The sequence below is a fragment of the Phocoena sinus genome, chromosome 12 (genome assembly GCF_008692025.1).
Source record: "Phocoena sinus isolate mPhoSin1 chromosome 12, mPhoSin1.pri, whole genome shotgun sequence".
NCBI classification, from domain to species: Eukaryota; Metazoa; Chordata; class Mammalia; order Artiodactyla; family Phocoenidae; genus Phocoena; species Phocoena sinus.
Genome location: NC_045774.1, coordinates 16,910,357 through 16,931,423, shown reverse-complemented (window position 1 = coordinate 16,931,423; position 21,067 = coordinate 16,910,357). Strand labels below are relative to the sequence as shown.

Below are 21,067 nucleotides of genomic sequence, written 5' to 3'. Positions count from 1 at the left end.
TTCTGTGCGCCAGCCACTTTCCTAAACACTTTAGATTTTATGTTCCTGTTAATATGTCATCTTCAGAATAGCCACCAGAGGCAGGCACTTATACTACCCTCATTTCACAAATAAAGAAACTCCGACAGACACAAAGAGGGGAAGTAATTTACTCATGGTCACCGAGCCAGCTGGCCGGAGACCCGGAGTTAACGTCTGAGCAGCCTGACTCCTCTACCTCCTGGGTCTGTACTCTGCTCCCACCCCATCTCTCACCCCCCAGCTCTGGAGTCTTGGAAAAGCCAGGAGAGTTACAATCCATCACCCAGTCTTACCCTTGTAACTTGAGTTGCAAGTCCTTATCTGGGGCGTGCATTGACCTTAGGCAATATGAACTTGTAGGCCAGGGCAGCGCCCTTCATCCAGCCATTTCTGTGTCTTCTACCCAAAGCTGATACCCACCCACTCTCTTCCCTCATTTCTCCAGTTCATCTGTAACCTGCTAATGAATCATTAGCTTTTGTACAGTGCTTTTCAGCTTATGAAGTACCTTCCCATATCTCTTTTCATTTAATTTTATCCTCTCAATAACCTTATAAGAGATACTAATAAAATAGGTAGGCAGTGGGAATTCCCTGACTGTCCAGTTTGAGTTCAATACCTGGTCGGAGAACTAAGATTCCCACAAGCCTCATGGCACGGCCGAAAAAATAAATAAAATAAAATAAAATAGGTAGGCATTATTCCAGGTGAGGAAACAGACTCAGAGAGATGAAATAATTGCCCACAGTCATGGAGGTGGTGAGTAGCAGAGCCAGGGCTGGAATCTAGGGCATAAATCTGTGTTCTTGGCATTCAGCCATCCTGTCTCCTGACTCCTTCCTCTCGTCAGAATCACCTTCCCTTCCGTATTCTGATCTCAGCTGAGCAAGAAGCAAATCACACGCCAAATGATGATGGAATGAGAGCATCTTGATTGTCGTACTTTTGACCTGATACTTGTACTTTCAAGTCAGAGGTGAATGGGAGAAGTAATGCTCTAAACCCAAGGAATCCAGTCCGGGCTGGGATTTCAGGCCTTGGGTCAGGCATAGGCAGAAGAACCTCATGTACCCCGTGAGGACTGCCCCCAGCACAGGCTAAGGTGGCCTCTTTGGAAGCATTTGCCATGTTTCCCTCCAAACTCTTTACCAGATGCCGACGTGCCAGAACCGGGAAGTAGAGCTACATACATCACAGGCATGTGTGAACCAGCTGGTCCCAAACTCAAATGTGACACCGAAGTATTGGAATCTCTGACGACAACGCCAAATATAGAATCCAGAAAATTTCCAGACCACTGCTGAGTGACAGGTCCTTAACTTCCCCAAGGCCCCTTAAGACTGTGCGTAAATGAGGGCCTTTGCACACCTCTCTGGACACCTGGGCTAAATATGAAGTCATGATCTGTGATTGGACTACTTTTAGAGAAAAGTCCTCTGTTGGGCTGCCCCTGCCACCAGGCTATGCCTCTCAGCCCCATCACTTCATCCCTGGAAGTGGAGGGTAGACAGTATCCGGAAGAGGTTGCCATTTTTACTTCCAGTAACGTAAGGACCCTTGGTCTTCAGTCCATATTAGGTGTCCTGAGGAAGGAGCGGGAGACATTCACGATGTGTGCACACTGCTTCTGGTCCGGCCAGTATTCATCAGAACCACAGACCCTGCTTTTAAACTCCCTTGAAAGATCCGGGAATAATTCTTGAGTGAATATATTTGTACTGCAGGTGATGGAGAACTTTGGACCAGATATAATTTTGAATCTCCCTCCCCACCACCATCTCCTTGACATCAAAGTCAACCTTGGGTTGTATTTAATAGCAGCAGTCTTTTTTATATTTGTAACTGTAATTCCCATCAGTTGGAAAACTAAGAAACTTCTGGAATTTTAAAGGCCTGCTACCAGTCACTCATCTTTTGCCCCTCTGGAGCGAGCCACCCTCTCCCTTTATCTTTGACATTTAACCACGCACTGGGACCCTCATCCCAGGTGGTGTATTTAGTGCCATCCATCTGTTGCAAGGAACTTGGTGCTTTTTCCCCTTCACAGTTCAGCCGGCAGAAAGCTGCAGTGCTCAAAAGTTTCCTTATAATTAAAGGGACACAGCCAGTTAGGATCACTACACCCAGAGTTTGACCTACTTCTTTTCTCACAGATGTTCACATAACACATGCAGAAAAGAACTCAATTTTCCTGCCAGCAAGTCCAAACCTTTCCACTGGTCTCTGGAAGTCTTGGCTGGATACCTGCCTCCAGTGATGGCTTGAAGAGCTGGAATCCTTGAGAAGAAATGGAACGCTCCATGGGGCTGCTTGCGTGTCCAGGCCCTTAAATGCCCTTGCTGCTTTGTAGCAGGGCCTGCGTTGATGGGAATGTCTGTCTTGGATCACCCAGCTCCGCAACTTTTTGTGTTTGGCTTATCAAGTGGGGACCATTTGTCAGTTGCATTTGCAATCTACGACCCTTTATGGTGTTTCCTCACCCAGACTTCTCCCTTGGTGACTTAATTACTTAAATGGCATATGTGTCAATAAAAAAAATTACTGTCAGCCACATGGCATTCATCACACTCTGACTATAAAAAGCCAACCAGACTCAACAGGAGAGCCTTTCAGAAGGGAGAACGATTGATTCCTAGCTTCTGAGGATTGCACTTGCAAACTGGGAAGGATAATTATCGTTAAATGCTAAGGAATATTGTGTTATGGATGGGCTTAGAGTGTCCAAATGCCATTTTTAATAGGTCTGTTAAGGTGTTTGGTCTACAAAGATATTGAGAGGAGGAGGAGAAATCACATCTGAAACCTTTTAACATTAAGCCTGTGTGAAACCATTATTTGCTCAGTTTATTTTCTTTTTTATATGCATTTATTTAAGCAGGAGCTGGGTTTATGGAGGGTAAGTGATTGTGGGGAGGGGCATCACTGTGGTCGCTGCATGGTTTAGCTTATTTTTTGCAGGGTTGGGGGTCTAAAGGCAAATCTGTGAGAGAACGCAAAGGTTTGTTGACAGGAACCCGTGACTGTGTCTGTGTTGATTCCCTCCAGGCGGGGAGGAACAGGTGTTTGAGAATTCCCCGGTCCCGGATGAAAGGTCTGCCCTGTACTCTGGAGTGCACAAGAAGCCATTTTTCTTTGATGCCTCTCCTGAGAAACCTCCAGAAGATGATTCAGACTCTCTCACCACTTCTCCGTCATCCAGCAGCCTGGACACCTGGGGTGCCGGCCGGAAGTTGGTCAAAACCTTCAGCAAAGGAGAGGGCCGGGGCCTGATCAAGCCCCCCAAGAAGATGGGGACGTTCTTCTCCTACCCAGAAGACGACAAGGCCCAGAAGGTGTCCCGCTCCCTCACCGAGGGGGAGATGAAGAAGGGTCTCGGGTCCCTGAGCCACGGGGTAAGTACCGATGGTGTTTGCTTCTACGACAGCCACCGTCGCCGGCACCACCTCCTAGTGTCCCTAGAGGAGGTTCAGAGCGTGCGGAAGCAGATCCGCTTGAAGAAAACGGATACTAATTATTCCTGTTCTAGAGCTTTCCTCTGCCAGCGTCCCTCTAGAAAAGGCATCAACAGCACCACCTGCGACCTGCAGCTGCTCCGGCAGAAACCCAAAGGGGGCGGGGTCTGTGGCGGCCCCGGCAGGAGGGTGCGCGGGCGCCCCTCCGTCAGCGAGTTCAATGTCACGTACGTGGTGGAGCGCAGCCTGTACAGCCACCTGAACCTGACCCAGCTAGTGCGTCCTGCCTCAGACAGGACCCTGAGCAAGGCCGAGAAGCAGGACCTGAGACGGTGCTTGCTGGAGGAGGAGGAGACCAGGAGGAAGTGGGCCGCCACGGTGGACCGCTGTACCAAAAGGGTTCTCTTGAGAATCCGCCAGAAGTCCGTGAGTCACAAAGACGGTCATGGGGACGGCCTTGTCATTTCTGTGATGTGCAGTCAAGCATTATGGCCTTTCTTGCGTGCAGCCTGGCGTCCTCCCCGCTCCTCTCATGCTCTGTCCCTCCATCACCTCCATTCCTACCCCCGCTTTCCTTGAGGAATGGCTTCTCCCTCTTTCCCATTTGTCCTCTTGCCAGTTGAAGCTGTTTGAGTTTTAATTTAAAACTAAACATTGAAGCTGATCCAGAGAAGGGCTCTCAGAGTACAGGAGTGGGGTCTGGCCTCCTTCTAGAAGTGGCTGTCTTGAGTCGCAGCCATCATGTCACCTGGCCTCAAGGAAGCTGATTCAAAACAGAAGGAAGTTTTGCCCTTAAAAGAGATGTTTCTTCTCTCAGTGAGTTAAAACAGTAGGAACTAGCTCACGGTAGATTGCCACCATCATCTTCGCCAATTTGGTGATTCGAAAAAACACTGTAAGGTACTTTCTTTTATTACTAGGGGCAGACGGAAAGTTCTCAAATCTAAAAGGAAAGAAAAATTAGAGCTCTTTTGTTTTACTTAAGTATATTTGATGTGCTTATCTTTTTAAACAAAAGGATCAGCGTTTGGAAATGTCCTCCACTGCCCCATAGATTATTCTGTACATAGCAAGGAATAAAGTATTTACTTTCAAATAATGATATGGTCTTCAATTTTATTACTGAATTATTAGAGACCTAGTAAAATTCATTTTCAGGGCAAGACTTATATTGAACTGGAGAACATAGGGATTTCCCCCCTGAAATTCCCACCCAACTTTTAGTTTGCACAAGAGCCCATGTAAAATGGCACAGGGCGTGGAGGAACTGTGCGCTTCCTGGCTCCTGGCGCCCTGCTTAATCCACTTGGGTCTGCTGGCCTGTCCCCTTTTATAGGTCTGAAGGAGTAGACTGTACTGCCACCTCCCATGATGGCTTCTCCCAGAGTTCCTTCACATTTGTAACATGTTCTTCCTCAGACGGTTGCTGTAATTTAAATTCATTCAATCAAGTTCTGCTTTGGGGGTCAATGCCCTCCTTAAAGGATGCTTAGGTCCGTACCAGCCCTTAGGTTTTCCAGATATTCCCATGTGTTGACTTTCTTGCTCGATCTCCACTTTTTTCACATTCTTACAAATCTTGCAGCACTTTTAATATTATCAGTTAACAGCTTTTCCTCTGGCTCTTTGTCATGGCAACAGCCTCGGTTGGTTTTGTTTTTGTTGTAAAATAACAGTTCTTTGTTATTATTTCTTGTTGTCACTCCTTCAGTTCTGACCCACAGATCTTTTGGGAAATACTTGTGGCTACCTAGTCTTGGTATAATTTTTTTTTTACCTTCCGAGGTGTTCTGCCTAGTTCATCTGCCTCTGTACCTTTGGACATGACCTTGATAGAACAGATCCACTTCTTCTCTGTAAATTGATGGCTCAGCCCCATGGGTTCAAATCATGCAATACTGAGAATTTTTCCGATTGAGTGCCCTGAGTTGCTCATGTATCCCTTATATTATTTATTGCCAGGTTAATGATAGAACTTCATCAGGACCTTCTCTCTAGAAGTTATATTTCTAAGATTTGTGCCATTGTGGGCCCTTGTGTGCACATTGTGAGCCAGTGATTAATTCTTCATTGACGTTTGAGTATGGACATTTGGACAAGCTTGTTTTCACGTAACAATTCCACCCCCTGTAAAAGTGGCACTCTGTAACCTCTATCCCCAGTACCAGCCTGAGGCTGGGTATTTTTAAAGTACTGTGAACTTGAGGCAGTACTGGACAGTTTTAATACTTGCTGAAATACGTGTTCAGTGCTAAATCAGAAATTTGTACATACCGTTTCTTGTAAGTATAATTGTACAATCAAGAAAACAAAATTTAATTTTCTAGTTATTCAGAGAACATAGGGGAATGTAAGTTCTTTTTCTTTTGGCCGCACTGCGCAGCATGTTGGGATCTTAGTTCCCCGACCAGGGGTCGAACCTGTGCCCCCTGCAGTGGGAGCGCGGCGTGTTAACCACTGGACCACCAGGGAGGTCCCAGAATATAAGTGTTTTAACAACAGAAGAGGGTTTTTTGTTTTTCTGGGTTTTTTTAAGGGATTAAAATAATTTCTTTACTTGGTTTACTTAAAAATTGTTTTCCTTTCTTCTTGTCATATATCTCTTTCATTTTATTCAAAAGTATAGTTTCCTTTACTCTTCAACCTTGATCTTTTTGTCTTTCAAAAAATGCCATATTTGCTTGATGAAACCTCCGGGAAATGACAATGCTTTGTACTCACTGGAAACGGTCACTTGTTTTGCTTTTTATTTGGTCATTCAATTTTTGTTTGGGGAAACAGACATGCATGACATTTTGGAATTTTTGTCCATTAAAAAAAAAAAAATCCAAACCCCCCCAAAACGTGTTTTCAGCTGCATGACCATTCCATTGACTGGTGCTTCTCATCCACAAGCATCTATCTAAAATGTTCTTGTAATTATCTGTACAGGAGATGTTTGAACTTGAAAAACCTCATTTAAGCTTTATTCATGTAGACCACCAGAGATTGGTTTACATTCTTTTACTGTTCTCTCTTGTTTTCTCTGTTGAAAGAGTGCTGCTTCAAGAACTACCTGACATTACGGAAAGAGTTGGAGATTAGTTCAGGTGGTGCTGACGGTTATATTTTGTTCATCCTCCATTGATAAAGAAGAATCAGTTCCAAATATCTTAGCATGTCACTGGGAGAGGTTTTAGTTGGTAGTTAAGAAAACCAGTCCACTCTTTCCTCTAAATTTCTTATTTTAGGAGACAATGCATTGCAGCAGTCATATGAAGACATAAACGAGCTTCTAATTTATTGCAGTTGTAGTTTCCACATAAATTCTTTGTCAGTTATTTCATATGCATCAGAAATAACATGCTGGGCTCCAGTGCTGCAGTCGGTGTTGGAATTCAAAGCAGGGAAGTACAAAAGCCGTAAAACGATGAGGCATCTGGACGCCATACTGTGTCTGTGGAGCCCTGAGTCACAGGAGAGGAACTAGAATAAAATGACTGCCTTTGCAAAAATGAGAAAATTTATTTGGCACTATAAGCTGCAAAGGGAAAGTTAAAGTTAAAAATTAGCCTTGAGAGATGGTCATAACATTGCTTGCAGATTAGGGGATTTGGTGAGTGTTTTTGTTTACAGAGGTCTTTCTCTTTCTATAGAGTAGATATAGGTCCAGTTAAGTTGACTGTAAGGGAAATCAGATTGTCCATTGATATTTTTATATAAAATGAGAATAATGTCCATTGAAGGCTATGTCTGTGGTTGATTATTTAAAACTGCAGCAACAGCTTTGCTGAAGGAGAAAAACAGCTGTGTGATATCCTGAATGTCGGTTATCCTGAAATATAACACTGCTGCATCTCCTGGCCTTTCCTTCTGCTACACCTGCTATCTTTCACTTCTTGGCCCATTCCTGGGATTGCTCTGGTTTTACATTTGAAGCTCCCAGAATTATAAGGCCCAGAACTAAGCTCCAGTTCTTCATTTGCATATTTAGAATGTTGACTAAGCCTAAACTTCAACATAACAATTGTCAGGACAAGCTACCAAATTCTCAGTGTGGCCCTAATGAAAAGTAATGGAAGAAACCAGCATTCCTAGAGTGTCTGCTTTGTGCCAGGCAGTGTGCTAGAAGTCTCAAATATAGGCTATAGATAGTATTTTACTAATGAAGAAACCAAAGCTCAGCGAGTTCGGTACTCTACCTGTGGTCACACAGCAAGTTAAGTGTGGTAGAACCAGGATTTGGGTCCCTATCTGTGTGATTCCAAAAACCTAGGCACTTTCCTTCCTGGATGTTTCTACTTTCTCAGTTCAGTTAATATGTATCTAAGGTGTATTTATTTTTAAAAAGCAATGTTTATAGTATATGTTGTGCTTTTCTGTTCATTTCTTCCTTCTGATAGCTGTTAACTAGAGTTCTCTGAGAAACGGGTAATACAAAATATTGGCACCCAAATCTGTGATTCACATTTTATTACCAATTGCTTAAGAAGGTAATCGGTGATAACAAAAATTAATGTGCTTTGAATTTCTCCTTTTTCTTAAAGATTTGGGGGTTGGCGGGGAGAGGTGGTGCTTGAGTAGCTTTTGCTAGAAAAACAGCAGAGAATTCAAACCAAGTTCTGGAAATATAAAAGCACTGAAACATATGCAGTTCCATAAAGTTTGAAACGAACCGAAAGGACAGTGAAGTTTTCATTCTATCAGTGTTTTTCCTATTGAAATTAAAGTAGTGTGGTCAGAGACAGTCACGGAATCAATCTTTTTCTTTCTGGGCAAATGTGGTATCTTTATTTCATACACTCTGAGGAAAGGGTCATAAGTAATTAAGTTGGGCAGTTAGATGGGAGAGTTATCAGCATTTTTGGCTAGGTCAGGGAAGCAATGAGTGAGTAATCCTCTTGGCCTGATTGGACTCTACTATAAACATAACCTTTTTCCCTCCGTCTCAGCGATTTAAAACTAAACAAAACAAGAGTCCCTCAGAAAAGCCTGCTGTCAGTGGCAGGGCTATAGGACTTCACATCTGGGTTTCCAAGACCACTCTGAGCACATGGGTTCCCTAATACATGTTCCCTCATTATCACCACTGTGTGCAGCCGATATTAAGGGGTCTGGAAGGGAAATTTTGTTGCTAAGAGACAGGGAGTCTTAGAGCACTTAACACATGTATGGTTTTTTGGTTGGTGTATTTTTTTTTTTTTTTTTTTTTTTTTTTTACCAGTTGGTTTTTGCCTGTGAAGGGGATTCTGAACCTCTGGTGTAGGCACACTTCCAGTGGCCTGTGGAAGGGCAAAATGAGTGGCGTCTCCTTATAACACGAATCATGTATTTTTTTTCTTCATCATTTCTCGTCTCTTACTCTCATCCTGTAACACGTTTGTGGTTCAGTGACATCCTACAAAGGGGACGTGTGTTGGGTTGGCACACTACTGGAGGATCTTAGCATAACTGCATTGTTAGTGCTCTGCCCTCTCCTTTCCACAGAGAACCTGCAGTTTTGGAGGATTTGACTTGACAAATCGTTCTCTGCACCTTGGCAGTAATAATTCTGACCCATTGGTGAGTATACATCAGAGGGGAAGCAAAAGATTTGGATTCAAGTGATGTGGTTGACGTAGTTTCACATTTAGTATCTTTGAGAATCGGTACTGGGTGACCTTTTCCTCGGGATCCTAAATCGCATTTGGAGAGAAGCTCGATTTCCCCATCTTAAAGACTCTTCACAGTCCCACATGGACTGAATGATGACCACCTGTGGCCTCCATCGCTCTCTTTGCAGAAGCATCATTTCTTTAATACCCTGGTTTCCAGGTTTCTTCAAGTCACACGTCCAGATGAGTTTAGATGGTCTTAGTCATTGGTGCACGTGTGCTTTTTGCTCATACTAGCTGCAAGTGCACGTGACTGTGACACATAGGTAGGGCCACAGCGTGGAGCCCTGTGATTTGGGTTCCAAGAGTATGTGACAGCATTTCTGAAAACCAGGCTTGTCATAGGCCAAGTGCGTAGCCCTACACCAAGCGTATGTCTTTCTGATCTGGGGTATCCTGAAATGATCCCAGTCCCCTTGGGGCCAAAGCAAGCCAGACTCCTCAGGGCCAAGGTGACCGCCTGCTCAGACCTGCCACTGGATCACAGTCCGGGGACAGGCCACCTTTACAGCGTACAGGTTCTCCCTAAGGTTTACTTTCTGAGGTCCCAGAGCTGTAGGTGAGTTTTCCATACAGTTTTGTTTTCCCCTTGTGCAGCTGGTCATGCAACTGTGAAATTAGGATTCTGTGCTTTATAGTTGTTATGGCCATGTGTTAGCGAAAGCACCCATCTATGATTTTTTGAAGTGTTTGAGAGTTTCCTGGAAGAATAAAACTATCTTATTTGGATATCAAATTTTATTGATTTATAAACCAATAATTTTATGTGGTCAGTCTTTTAAAAAGTAAAAAGTATGATTTTTTTCCCCTCAGGGGAATGTTTTGTTTTTTTTTTAATGCAAAATAGAATGAAAGGAGACCACAATCTAACTTGTTCAGAAAAGAAAATTGACACAGTCTTAGGAGTTGGCCACACGAAGTGCTACAATGATATAAATCTGATCGGATGCTGGACTTTTTTTTTTTTTTTTTTGGCTGCGTTGGGTCTTCATTGCTGCTCATGGGCTTTCTCTAGTTACGGAGAGCAGGGCTACTCTTCATTGCAGTGGGTGGGCTTCTCATTGTGCTGCCTTCTCTTGTTGCGGAGCGTGGGCTCTAGGCTCACAGGCTTCGGTAGCTGCAGCACACGGGCTCCGTAGTTGCGGCACACGGGCCCTAGAGCGCGTGCAGGCTTCAGTAGTTGTGGTCCATGGACTCAATAGTTATGGCTTGCGGGCTCTAGGGTGCATGGGCTTCAGTAGTTGTGGCACGCGGGCTCAGTAGTTGTGGCTCATGGACTCTAGAGCGCAGGCTCAGTAGTTATGGCTCATGGGCTTAGTTGCTCCCCAGCATGTGGGATCTTCCCAGACCAGGGATCGAACCTGTGTCCCCTGCGTTGGCAGGTGGATTCTTAACCACTGCACCATCAGGGAAGTCCCCAGATGCTGGACTTCTAATGACTGAGATTTGCCATTTTGTTCTTACCACTTTCTTGGGTGATTCAGTAGTATTATCCTTTACTTCTTCCCCGCTGCTGGGATTAAGTGAACATTGGTTCATCTAAATCATTCCTTATTGATAAGATACAGTCCCCTTGGGTATTTAAAATGGTGGGAAAACATGTACCAGGAGAAGAATATACTAAGTATAATAATATATGTTTTAGTATATATATAATAATATACTAAAACAAAGTGACTCACATCCCACTTTAAGCAAACAAACAAGCAAAAGTCACTTAGTCAATAGCTTTTAATTTTTAATCAAAAAGATAAATAACATAGCACTGAGTTAACATAAGAAAAATGTGGAGATCCTGGAGCATGCCAATGTTTTGCTGAGAGGTAGGACATTCATGGTTTGAATAATAAAACCTGTTTGTGGGCTTCATTTTCTGTGATTAAGATACTTATAACATTTTATTTTGCAGGGTAAAGAAGGAGATTTTGTGTATAAAGAAGTAATCAAATCACCTACCGCCTCCCGAATCTCTCTTGGAAAAAAGGTGAAATCAGTGAAAGAGACAATGAGGAAGAGAATGTCTAAAAAATACAGCAGCTCTGTCTCTGAGCAGGTATGTGACAGCTGAGCAAAAAGCCCCCTTGGTTCTTCCCAACAAGAAAAGCTGACGATTGTTGGTCTGAGGTTTTAAATGGTGCTAAATATATTCACAGGCATTAACCAGGCTCCAGGACCATGCTTGGTTTATGTAGACAAACATTGGATTCAGCAAATATTTATTAAGTGCTTAGGGTCACCCGAGCACCAGGTTTGGTGCTGGGAATACAAAGCAGGCCCTGACTTCTATGTACAGAGAGAAAAAGACAGACATGTAAAGAAATGATTATTCTTTAATGCAATAAGCACTAAAAATTAGAACACAAAGGAAGGATTTTATTTTCTAAAATATTCCTTGCTCCACAATGGACATCACCAGAATCAAACCTTAAAAAGACACTTAAGTTTTCTTAGCCGACTTTTCAAATAAATGTAGCATAAGTTGTTCTTAGGAGCGTGTAGCAAGTCTGAGAAGTAAAGTCAGAAAGTGCTTCCTGGCTGCAAGACTTACACAGTAATCGTGTTTCTGCAGGGGTGTGTTCACTAACCATCCCTATCTGCAGACTTTAAGACATCACAGAACTGACACCACTTCCTTCCCCAATTCTATAAGTTCATCTCTAGGAACATAACCTTCTTTTTATGGATCTTATTTTTATGGGTGGAGGGAATAAAGACACTTGGAAGGCTGGGCCTGAGATAATTTGACCATTAGATTTTCAAAACGCTCTCCTCTGGCACCTTAATAGTCTGCATTCTGTAGTCTGTTGAAGTCTCCGTTTGTGAACTGCTTGTCTACTTATGAAATATGTAGGTAATGCTGCTTTATCTGCCAAATAGAACAGCAGGGAAAGCAGGCATTTTTGCTCAGCTGCTGCCCTCTGGTGGACATGGTGAGCTAAAAACCAAGCATCGCCCTGTTTGAACCAGCTAGCCAGCCTCCCGCGCTGTGCTTCAAACAAAGCCTGCACATCTTCAGCTTATTGCAGTGGTTCTCGTGGGGTATTGGGGGTGTGTTGGGGGGGTGTTGATTTTGCTCCCTCACCAACCCCAGGGGCATTGGCTAGGGGCATTTTTAATAGTGGCAGTGGGTCAGAGTGGGGTGGTGTTGGGTGCTACTGGCATCTAGAGGATAGAGGTCAGGGATGCATCTTATGAGGGGCAGGACAGTCCATGGAAACAAAGAATTAACCGTGCAAAACGATGAGAGTGCTCAGATTGAGAAACTGGCCGGTTAGACCTTCAGGGGAAGTCTGGCTGCCTCCAGTATCTCTTCTCCACGAATATTTTCCTTAATCTTTTCGTTTTTTGTCCCTATGGGTATGGGAGTGATGGTGATTCTGTATTTCTGCCCAGCCATGAAGCAAGCTGTGCACGCTCGAGTGAGACAGACATTATGCCAGTGAAAGCAGTGCCACGAATTAAAGCACTTTATTTAGTTGGCTTTTCCCCCAAATTGAAACATCCACTAAAAGCTTTTATAAACTTACATTCCTAGGGGTCTTCTGCTTCGTGGGTCATGAGCATAGAACTTTCATGTCATTTTGAGCATTTTTCTATAATTTTACTACTATATAGACGTCTTGTAGTTTTAGTTCTGTTTTTTTTTAAAGTGGTCGTTGCACATAATCAAAAAAAGAAGGAATCATTATAATGCTTTTTAGAGAGAGGAAATTAACATTGTAAGGCTTTAAAAAAAAACTTTCTAGCAAAGACACCGACTGTTTTAGTAAGGATTTTTATCTGCTCTGTTCCTGCTGTATGCCCAGCCTCTGAAATAGTACCTCTTCTTGTAATCAATAAATATGTGATGGATAAATTAATAATTTTTAAAAAGCATTTGTGAACATACAGTATCAGAGATGTGTATTTGGTATTGCTGGTTTTCAGACTGGGAGGTTTTTTCCAGAAGCATTTAAAAAAGATTTTAATTGGAAAGGTGGCTTATTTTATGATTCAGAAAAGAGGAATGAAAACCTCAGGAATTCATCCTTTGCAGCTTCAGTAACCTCCTAACGATGCACCCTCTGTTTGTAGTTGTCGCGGTTGTTTGCTCGCTTTCCTTAAATGTAAAGCAGAAGTGTGTTTTGGATCAGAAGCTGCCCTTTCTATTGTCCTTAAATGTTTGCAGGGCTCCGCAGATCTCATCAAAGCCCTTCTGATGATTCGGCATTATGCAAATAACAGGTTGCCCTTAGATGGTTTTGTGTTCACGTGGCTGTGTAATAATATGCCAGAAAGTGTTCTCTTTGGGCCAGTAAGCGGTTCTGACTGCAGACTTTTTAAAGTGTGATACTGTCTTATCTATTAGCACCTCAAATCAAATGAGCGTGCTATAGTTCCATGTGCGGATGGGGGGCTGTCCACCCCAAAAGTGCGAAGTACTGCTGAGTCACTACTGTCAGCATCTGATCTAAAAGGGACTTCCCAGCTGTTTAGTAACAACAGGAGTGAAAGAAGCTAAAATCGTAGGGTGACTTAGGGAAATTGTATTATAGACAGAAAAATGGTATGTTTGCTGTACAGCTGACCCTTGAACAACACAGGTTTCGAACTGCATAGGTCCACTCATAGGTGGATTTTTTCAGTAGTAAACGCTACAGTACGACACGATCTGTGGTTGTCTGAATCCACAGATGCAGAGCCGCAGATAAGGAGGGCCAACTGCAAAGCTGGTCGGCACCCCTAACCCCCGTGTTGTTCAAGGGTCAACTGTATATCTGGGTCCTAAGTCGGTATTTTATTAGCCAATTTTGTAATTTGTGTAAACAGAAATATAAGAATCTGTGCTTTGTGTGTGTGGGGTGTGTGTGTGTGTGTGTGTGTGTGTGTGTGTGTGTAAATGTTTCCCTTCAAATAGATTAAATATTCTATGATGATACTTCCGGATACTACATTACTAGTGGGTTGTATCCGATCTACATTTGAAGTCCAGCGTTATTACTGAACGAGGGAGTATACTAAGAGTCTCTGAGCCTTTAACGAAATGTTTTGTCTACAAGGTAGATAGATTCTTTTCAAAAATATCTATTTGAGTAGGAAAAATACTTTCTGAGTGTTTAATTAATAGTTACATGAACCACAACTTTAAAATGAAGTAAGGATTTAGATGAAAAAGGAAGGTACATTTTGGGTAAAGAATCAGACTTGGATGTAAAGATGGATTTGACTGATGTCGTTGAGGGCTAAACTGCTGTGAATTACAAAAGGACACCCATCCACTCTGGTGAAACATAATTTTGTCAAAACCCATTTCAGGATTCAGGCCTTGATGGAATGCCGGGCTCCCCTCCATCCTCTCAGCCTGACAGCGAACACATGGACAAGCCCAAGCTCAAAGCCGGAGGTTCTGTGGAGAGTCTGCGGAGTTCTCTGAGCGGTCAAAGCTCAATGAGTAGGTCTAGTTTGCAAACGTAGATGATTTCCTTGGAGTCAAAATCAGACTTTTACTGAGTGTCAGGTTCAGGCAGTTTAAAGATAAATTAGACCAAGTTCTTACCCTTAAGGTGCTGTTACAGAGACAGACCTGCAAAACAGCTGGCCCTAGAATCCTATTTGTTTAGTAGTTGATGTCTAGCAGTGCCACAAAATTGAGGGTAATGATTTTGGTTGGAGGAGAGAGGGGAAGCACGCCAGCAGAAGATCTGGAGACTGGGGTGGGGGAGTAGGTCAAGGGGAAGGGCTCATGAAGGTGTGCAGCAAACTGAGAGGAGAGGACTAGGGCCCTGCTGCGCATACGTTGCTCTCCTGACCTCTGGGCACATCCTCCACCTACAGTAGTAATTAGCGATCCTCTGACCACTTTTTTGTCTTACAGATTTTGGTAAAAATCTCTCATCTGTGCATTGCCCCCTGCCATTTTCCTTGTCGTAGTGAATCCAATTCCTTTGTTAGCATTTTAGTGGGGGTTTAATAAAAGAGAAGACAGATGCTTCTCTTCATTCTCCAATCCTTAATCAGAAACATTTTATGCAGAATTCAACACAATAATGTAATGTTATTTTTCCCTGATGCATTTCGGGTAGTGGGAAGTGCCAATAATTCTCTTCTGGCTTGACAAAGAAAGCTAATGTCTTCATAACTTTTATGAATACAAAATGTTGATTAAAACATTATTATCAGGGCAATAAAATAATCAACTAAGAAATAGGGGGAAAAAATAATAAGAGGAGAAGAGAATGACAGATGTCCCTGAAACAAATGCTGTGCAACCACTCCTGGTCCAATGGTGGTGTCTGCCGAATGCTATGGGGGAAGAGACCAAGTTTAAACTCACTACTTTAAAAGCATTTGGCCTTGAGCAGGTTACGTTTCCTCATCTGTAAAATGGGGTAAAACTAGTATGCCTGACAAATGAGAGGTTATGAATGTTAAGGGTGGTGTCCTCTATCAGGGAGTCTTGGTGTCACCTGGATTCCCTGGTCATAAAGATAACTTGATGGAGGCCCCTGTCTGATTAGGGGCTTGATTAGGGAGAACAGTCAGGAAACTCAGATCCTCCCCTGGACTCTGCTCTGGTCCTGACATTTGGCTGTGTCTCGTGACTCCCTCCTCTGGCTCTTACCTTCCTAGCCTGTGATGCCTTCAGTGCCTTCTTTTTTTAAAACAAATTTACTTATTTATTTATTTTTGGCTATGTTGGGTCTTCGTTGCTGCACACGGGCTTTCTCTAGTTGCGGCGAGCGGGGGCTACTCTTCGTTGCGGTGCGCGGGCTTCTCATTGCGGTGGCTTCTCTTGTTGCGGAGCACGGGCTCTAGGCACTCGGGCTTCAGTAGTTGTGGCACACGGGCACAGTAGTTAGGGCTCGCGGACTCTAGAGCGCAGGCTCAGTAGTTGTGGCACACGGGCTTAGTTGCTCCACAGCATGTGGCATCTTCCCAGACCGGGGCTCGAACCCATGTCCCTTGCATTGGCAGGCGGATTCTTAACCACTGCGCCACCAGGGAAGCCCACCCCCTTCAGTGCCTTCAGCTTTGCTGTGCAGGAAATCTGTATTGACCCGTGTTCTGCCTGTTTTCCCGTACAGGTGGTCAAACAGTGAGCACCACCGATTCCTCGACCAGCAACAGGGAGAGTGTTAAGTCAGAAGACGGTGATGACGAGGAGCCCCCGTACCGGGGCCCATTCTGTGGGCGCGCCAGGGTGCACACCGACTTCACACCCAGCCCCTATGACACAGACTCACTCAAGCTCAAGGTGTGTGTCTGCCTGGCCTTGGAGCAGTAACAACAAGGGGTGCCTTGTTGCCTTAGGAGGTGTTCTCTTCTCCTTACTGTTAAATGCTGGCTGTTGTGGTGCAGACTGGCCAGTGTCTCTGCTACCTTGATAAGCCGGTCTCGACCTCTGTAGTGGAAAATGAAACAGAGAACCAGCCAGCATTTGGGGATGGAGGAGGGTCTTGTGTTAATCCTCTTTTGTCACCACCTCATCCCTCTGGCCCTGTCCTCTGACCTCAGCTTCCCTCCAGAATTCCTGTTGCCCTCCACCCTCCAGTCTCTGTGCTTTCACCAACTGAAGAGATGTATCTGGCTTTTCTGTGTCATCAGTGACATTCATATGGGACAGATGGGGTTCCACGAAATGTATGAAGCGATTACAGGACAGCGGTTGCCACTGACATCTGATTGGTGGGAATTCTTTTCCTAAGAAGTAGGTGCTCTCTGGGTAAGGGCAGGGCGTTTAGAGAGCCAGGTGCCCACCCAGCCCTGAGCCCTGGTGGACGGACACCTCGGGCCACTGTCCTGTGCTGCAGGAGGCCAGAGGGGATGGGCCCTTGGGCCTCCGTGAGATCTGGCACGGTCAGGAGTGCCCTGTCCGGTATCTGCCGGGCTCCCAATCGTAGCAGGTGACTCGCGGAGCCCTGATTCTGGTCTTCCTAGTGTCTTCACATGCGTGTGATTCACGCTTCTGATTGACAGATGGTTCATGCTTGGAAACATACCTAACGGAAAGATCTTTGTTCCCTGGGCCACAGAAAGGAGACATCATTGACATAATCAGCAAACCCCCCATGGGCACCTGGATGGGCCTGCTGAACAACAAGGTGGGCACATTCAAATTCATCTACGTGGACGTGCTCAACGAGGAAGAGGAGAAGCCCAAGCGCCCCACCAGGAGGAGGAGGAAAGGAAGACCCCCCCAGCCCAAGTCGGTGGAGGATCTCCTGGATCGCATCAACCTCAAAGTTAGTTCCGTCCTGTCCTGGCCCCGCATCTGCTATGATGAGTACCCATTATCCTACAGAAATAGTTACCAGCACCGTGACTCTGCCCTTGACCTCCACTGGGGGTGATAGCATAAATCCAGGTTGCAATGAGCTCCTAGTCCAAAGAGCTGTGAGCTTCAAGCCACTACCAGGAAGGGCTGTAAGCACAAACTCCTGGCGCCCTGCTTGGCTTCTCAGAGGCCGTAAGGATTCTCCCTTCCACCCTCTCTCCTGCCATTACTCCCGGCATCTGGGGGGGGGGGGGGGTGGTCTACGTGGTAGATTCTGTTTCCTCCTTGCAAAACTGTCTTGCTACTGAGGAGGTCACAGGTCTCTGTGAGCTGGATTTCAGCAGCTCTAAATGAAAGAAGAATCTCCTCCGCTGTGCAGTGGGTGGCGTTACAGGCTTCGGCTCACAGCAAGGGCACAATTAAAACGCAAGCCAGTGGAGTCATCTCAGCCTGCAGTGTAAATCTTCTTAACCCCTGATGGATGAAGCACCCCGCCTGCCCACTATGCTGTATGACTGGGAGGTACAGACTGTACTACAAAGGATACTTACTAATTTTTGAATTAGCATAAAAATGACTATGGAAAAAGAGTTTAGGGGTTTGAGGCCGGTCATCGGTCGTGGATCACATGGCTGGGCTGCTGACTCACTTCTGTCTTGTTTCCCTCCAGGAGCACATGCCCACTTTCCTGTTCAATGGATATGAAGACTTGGACACCTTTAAGCTCCTGGAGGAGGAAGATTTGGACGAGTTAAATATCCGGGACCCAGAGCACAGAGCTGTTCTCTTGACAGCCGTGGAGCTGTTACAGGAATATGACAGTAAGTCCTTCCCAGCACAGACGTGTTCACTGTTAGATCCGCTACATTCTCAGGTCACCAGCAGGCGTCCCATAAGCTGCGAGCATATGCTTGGGTCCTTGGAGTCACTCATTCGATCCTACTCTTTCCAAAGCCAAGGTCAATTTTGTATTCTGTCAAACAGCACAAAGACATAGATTCCCAAAGCAGACCTTCCTGCCAATGCAGGAGCAAAAGAAAACCTTACTAGCCTATTCTTTCCTGGAATGTTTCTAGGTAATCGTTGAGGTAAACGCTCCTCTGAGTGACTGAGAATTGAATTGCAGTTTTCTTAAGACACACAGTTCATGCCACCTTGTGGGCTGGTGGGATGTACAGCCTTCAGGAGGTCATTAGGATACCTGGGCACAAGAGTAACTGACAAACTGGGAGTATCTTGCCCCACCAAGGGTTAATTACTTCTCAAAGCACATGAGGAGTTGTTTTCTGATTGAATAGGTTAATTAATGAATAAATGAAATTCATCAGCTTGCGTTAAAGAAGCAGGAAATAATCTCGAGTGAATATGTAGGGCAGAGAATTCCATGCTGCGATTTCTCAGCTAAAATGATAGCTCATTTTTACAACCCATGAAGAGAATTTAGTGAGCTCACAGGTTTCCTGTAGTTATTTGAATACACTGTGTCCTTTGCTCCATTAGCCCGGTCTTATCTTGCTCTTTATTCTTCAATCTGACATCAGAAATATTCCTGAAATTATTCATCACAAAGTGGGGAGTATCCTTGCCAGTTACTGAATTCAAATGCATTTTCTTTCAAATGCTCTGCTTCAGGGATATCAGTAGCTAATAGCATTTCCATTGCTAAAAGACACACCAAAATCATGGTGAATGGTGGAAAAAAAAATTGTACATTACTGAATGTATCAGGCCCAAGAGACATGGAAGCAAGTGCAGTTAAATTCACTTCTGCTTAATAAGTCCTCCCTCTAAATTAACTGATGACACACCATCAAATAGATACCTAAACCCTAGATAAACACACTGCCTTCAGGGATAGATTTGGAGGGAATTGTGTTTCAGAGTTAATATCACTTTATAACCTGGTCTCTTTAGTATTGGAGTTCCCCAGGAGACACCTTGGGGATCTGTGGCCAGGTTGTGTCAGAGCCTGGCCCGGTGCCTGGAATGGCCGACCAGCTGTATGAATATCAATTAACGTTCAATCATCTAGTCTCCTGGACCACATCTGCTCGGTAAGGTAGCTCATTTGCTCTTCCTCAGCCACTGAGAACAGCTGGTTTTTAAACTCCATCCATTGTGTTTCCTTTAGCATTTCGACACAGAAGGAGCAAAGCTAAATTCTGAGTCTAAGGTGCAGGGTCTGTCTCTGTCATGCCGCAAGGGCTAAGACTCCTTGTCCCCCCTGGGATCATGTCCTGAGGTGTGCACTTGGGCATATTTTATAGGAGGGAATCTTTGCCCCTCATCATGCTCACTCACAAGTCTAAGGAAGGCTCTTTGCCTCTTCATAAATCCTACTTTGAATCTGTGCTGTGCCGCTGTATAGAACATCCCGCATACATAAATTGGTACTTCTTTTTAGTGGTTCTAAAACAAAGGCTTCAAGGGCTCAGGGGTGCCAGTGAGCGCCAAGTGCCCGGATGCAGGATTATCCTAGGATTAGAAGATGCTACATTCGGCGCTTTTAAATCCATTGTGTTTAAGAAGTACTCTAAGTAACTGATACCTTAGAGGGACACAATACATTTCTGTCAGACTGGACAGATCCAGACACCTGCTGAGACCTGAGAGATCTTACACATCTTCCAGCTCAGCCCCCCGCAAGAGCAAGAGGCACATCTGCATCATGGCTTGGCACTCAGATGGGTCCAGCTTCTCTCATTGCATCTGTGCACGGGGAATGCCAGCCTTCCTGCGGGCTTCCATTTGGAAAAGACTCTCATTGTCCCTGGGTAGTTCCTTCTACTGATCCCAGACCCACTCTCCTAGGTCTGCCAGACGAAAGCTCTCGTTTAACAAAATCGTTTTCACAAGAATAAGAATTTTAATCAGGAATTATTTCAAATATGCAGGAAAGTACAGAGAAAAATAAAACAAATCCACATACCATTTTGTCATATTTACTTCAGTGCTTATTTTTTAAAGACATAAGTGTTGCAAGCCCATCGGAGGGCCTGCTATCCAAGAATCCCATTCCTTTCCCTTCTTTTCCAAGGTAACTACACTCCAGAAAATGGCACATATCCTTGCGCATAAGCGCCTTTTGATGTTTGGATGTCTCATCAGTGTCTTAGCATATATTCTTTCTCCGTGTGTGTGTGTGTGTTGAGATGGGGTTGGGGAGACCTTTAGTCCAAATTCAGGTCATGTCCAAATGGAGTTTCAGCCCCACAACCCAGTCCTTCGCTCTTACTCGACTGTGAGAATGTTCGTGCTTCTAGCTCTCCTTCTTTCTCATCCTTGGTGCCTTGACGTTAATTCTAGTGAGTATGGGGTGCGGGGAGGATGTGGCCTTGAGTGCGCAGTACATCTAAGAGATGCCCCGCCTCTTCATTCTCCCTAATGAAGAAGGACAACCTACTGGGGAAACACTAGCCTTTAGTTTTAGGGAATTTTGCTAAATTTGTTGAGTTCCTGCAAGTAGCTGCTGATTGGATCCTTCAGGAAGGAAGTGGCTCTAGCCCCTTGAATAGGCCTCATGACTTTATGGATTGAACTGCGGTTTTCAGGCAATGCAAGGGACCCCTTCACTCCCCATAATAACTTCAGGTATCCTGCTGTGTGGTGAGGTTGGCATCCCGAAAGATGCAGGCACAGTCTGCATTTTCCTGCAGTGGCAGGGACAAGTCTTCTGTTTTATTCCCGTCGGTCAGCACTTTGGAGTC

The 21,067-nt window shown here is 44.6% G+C and overlaps 1 protein-coding gene across 5 annotated transcripts in view; it reads left to right on the top strand.

Annotated features, from left to right (window-relative positions):
• The window catches only part of SASH1 (SAM and SH3 domain containing 1), an 862,598-nt gene that overhangs the window by 828,821 nt on the left and 12,710 nt on the right, over window positions 1–21,067 (top strand). For all 5 annotated transcript variants that reach the window (XM_032651563.1, XM_032651562.1, XM_032651561.1 and 2 more), the window contains 7 exons: window positions 3,067–3,413; window positions 8,940–9,014; window positions 11,016–11,159; window positions 14,402–14,537; window positions 16,171–16,340; window positions 17,119–17,328; window positions 18,031–18,181. In XM_032651563.1, coding sequence (XP_032507454.1) covers window positions 3,067–3,413; window positions 8,940–9,014; window positions 11,016–11,159; window positions 14,402–14,537; window positions 16,171–16,340; window positions 17,119–17,328; window positions 18,031–18,181 — 1,233 coding nt within the window. The remainder of the gene's footprint in view (window positions 1–3,066; window positions 3,414–8,939; window positions 9,015–11,015; window positions 11,160–14,401; window positions 14,538–16,170; window positions 16,341–17,118; window positions 17,329–18,030; window positions 18,182–21,067) is intronic.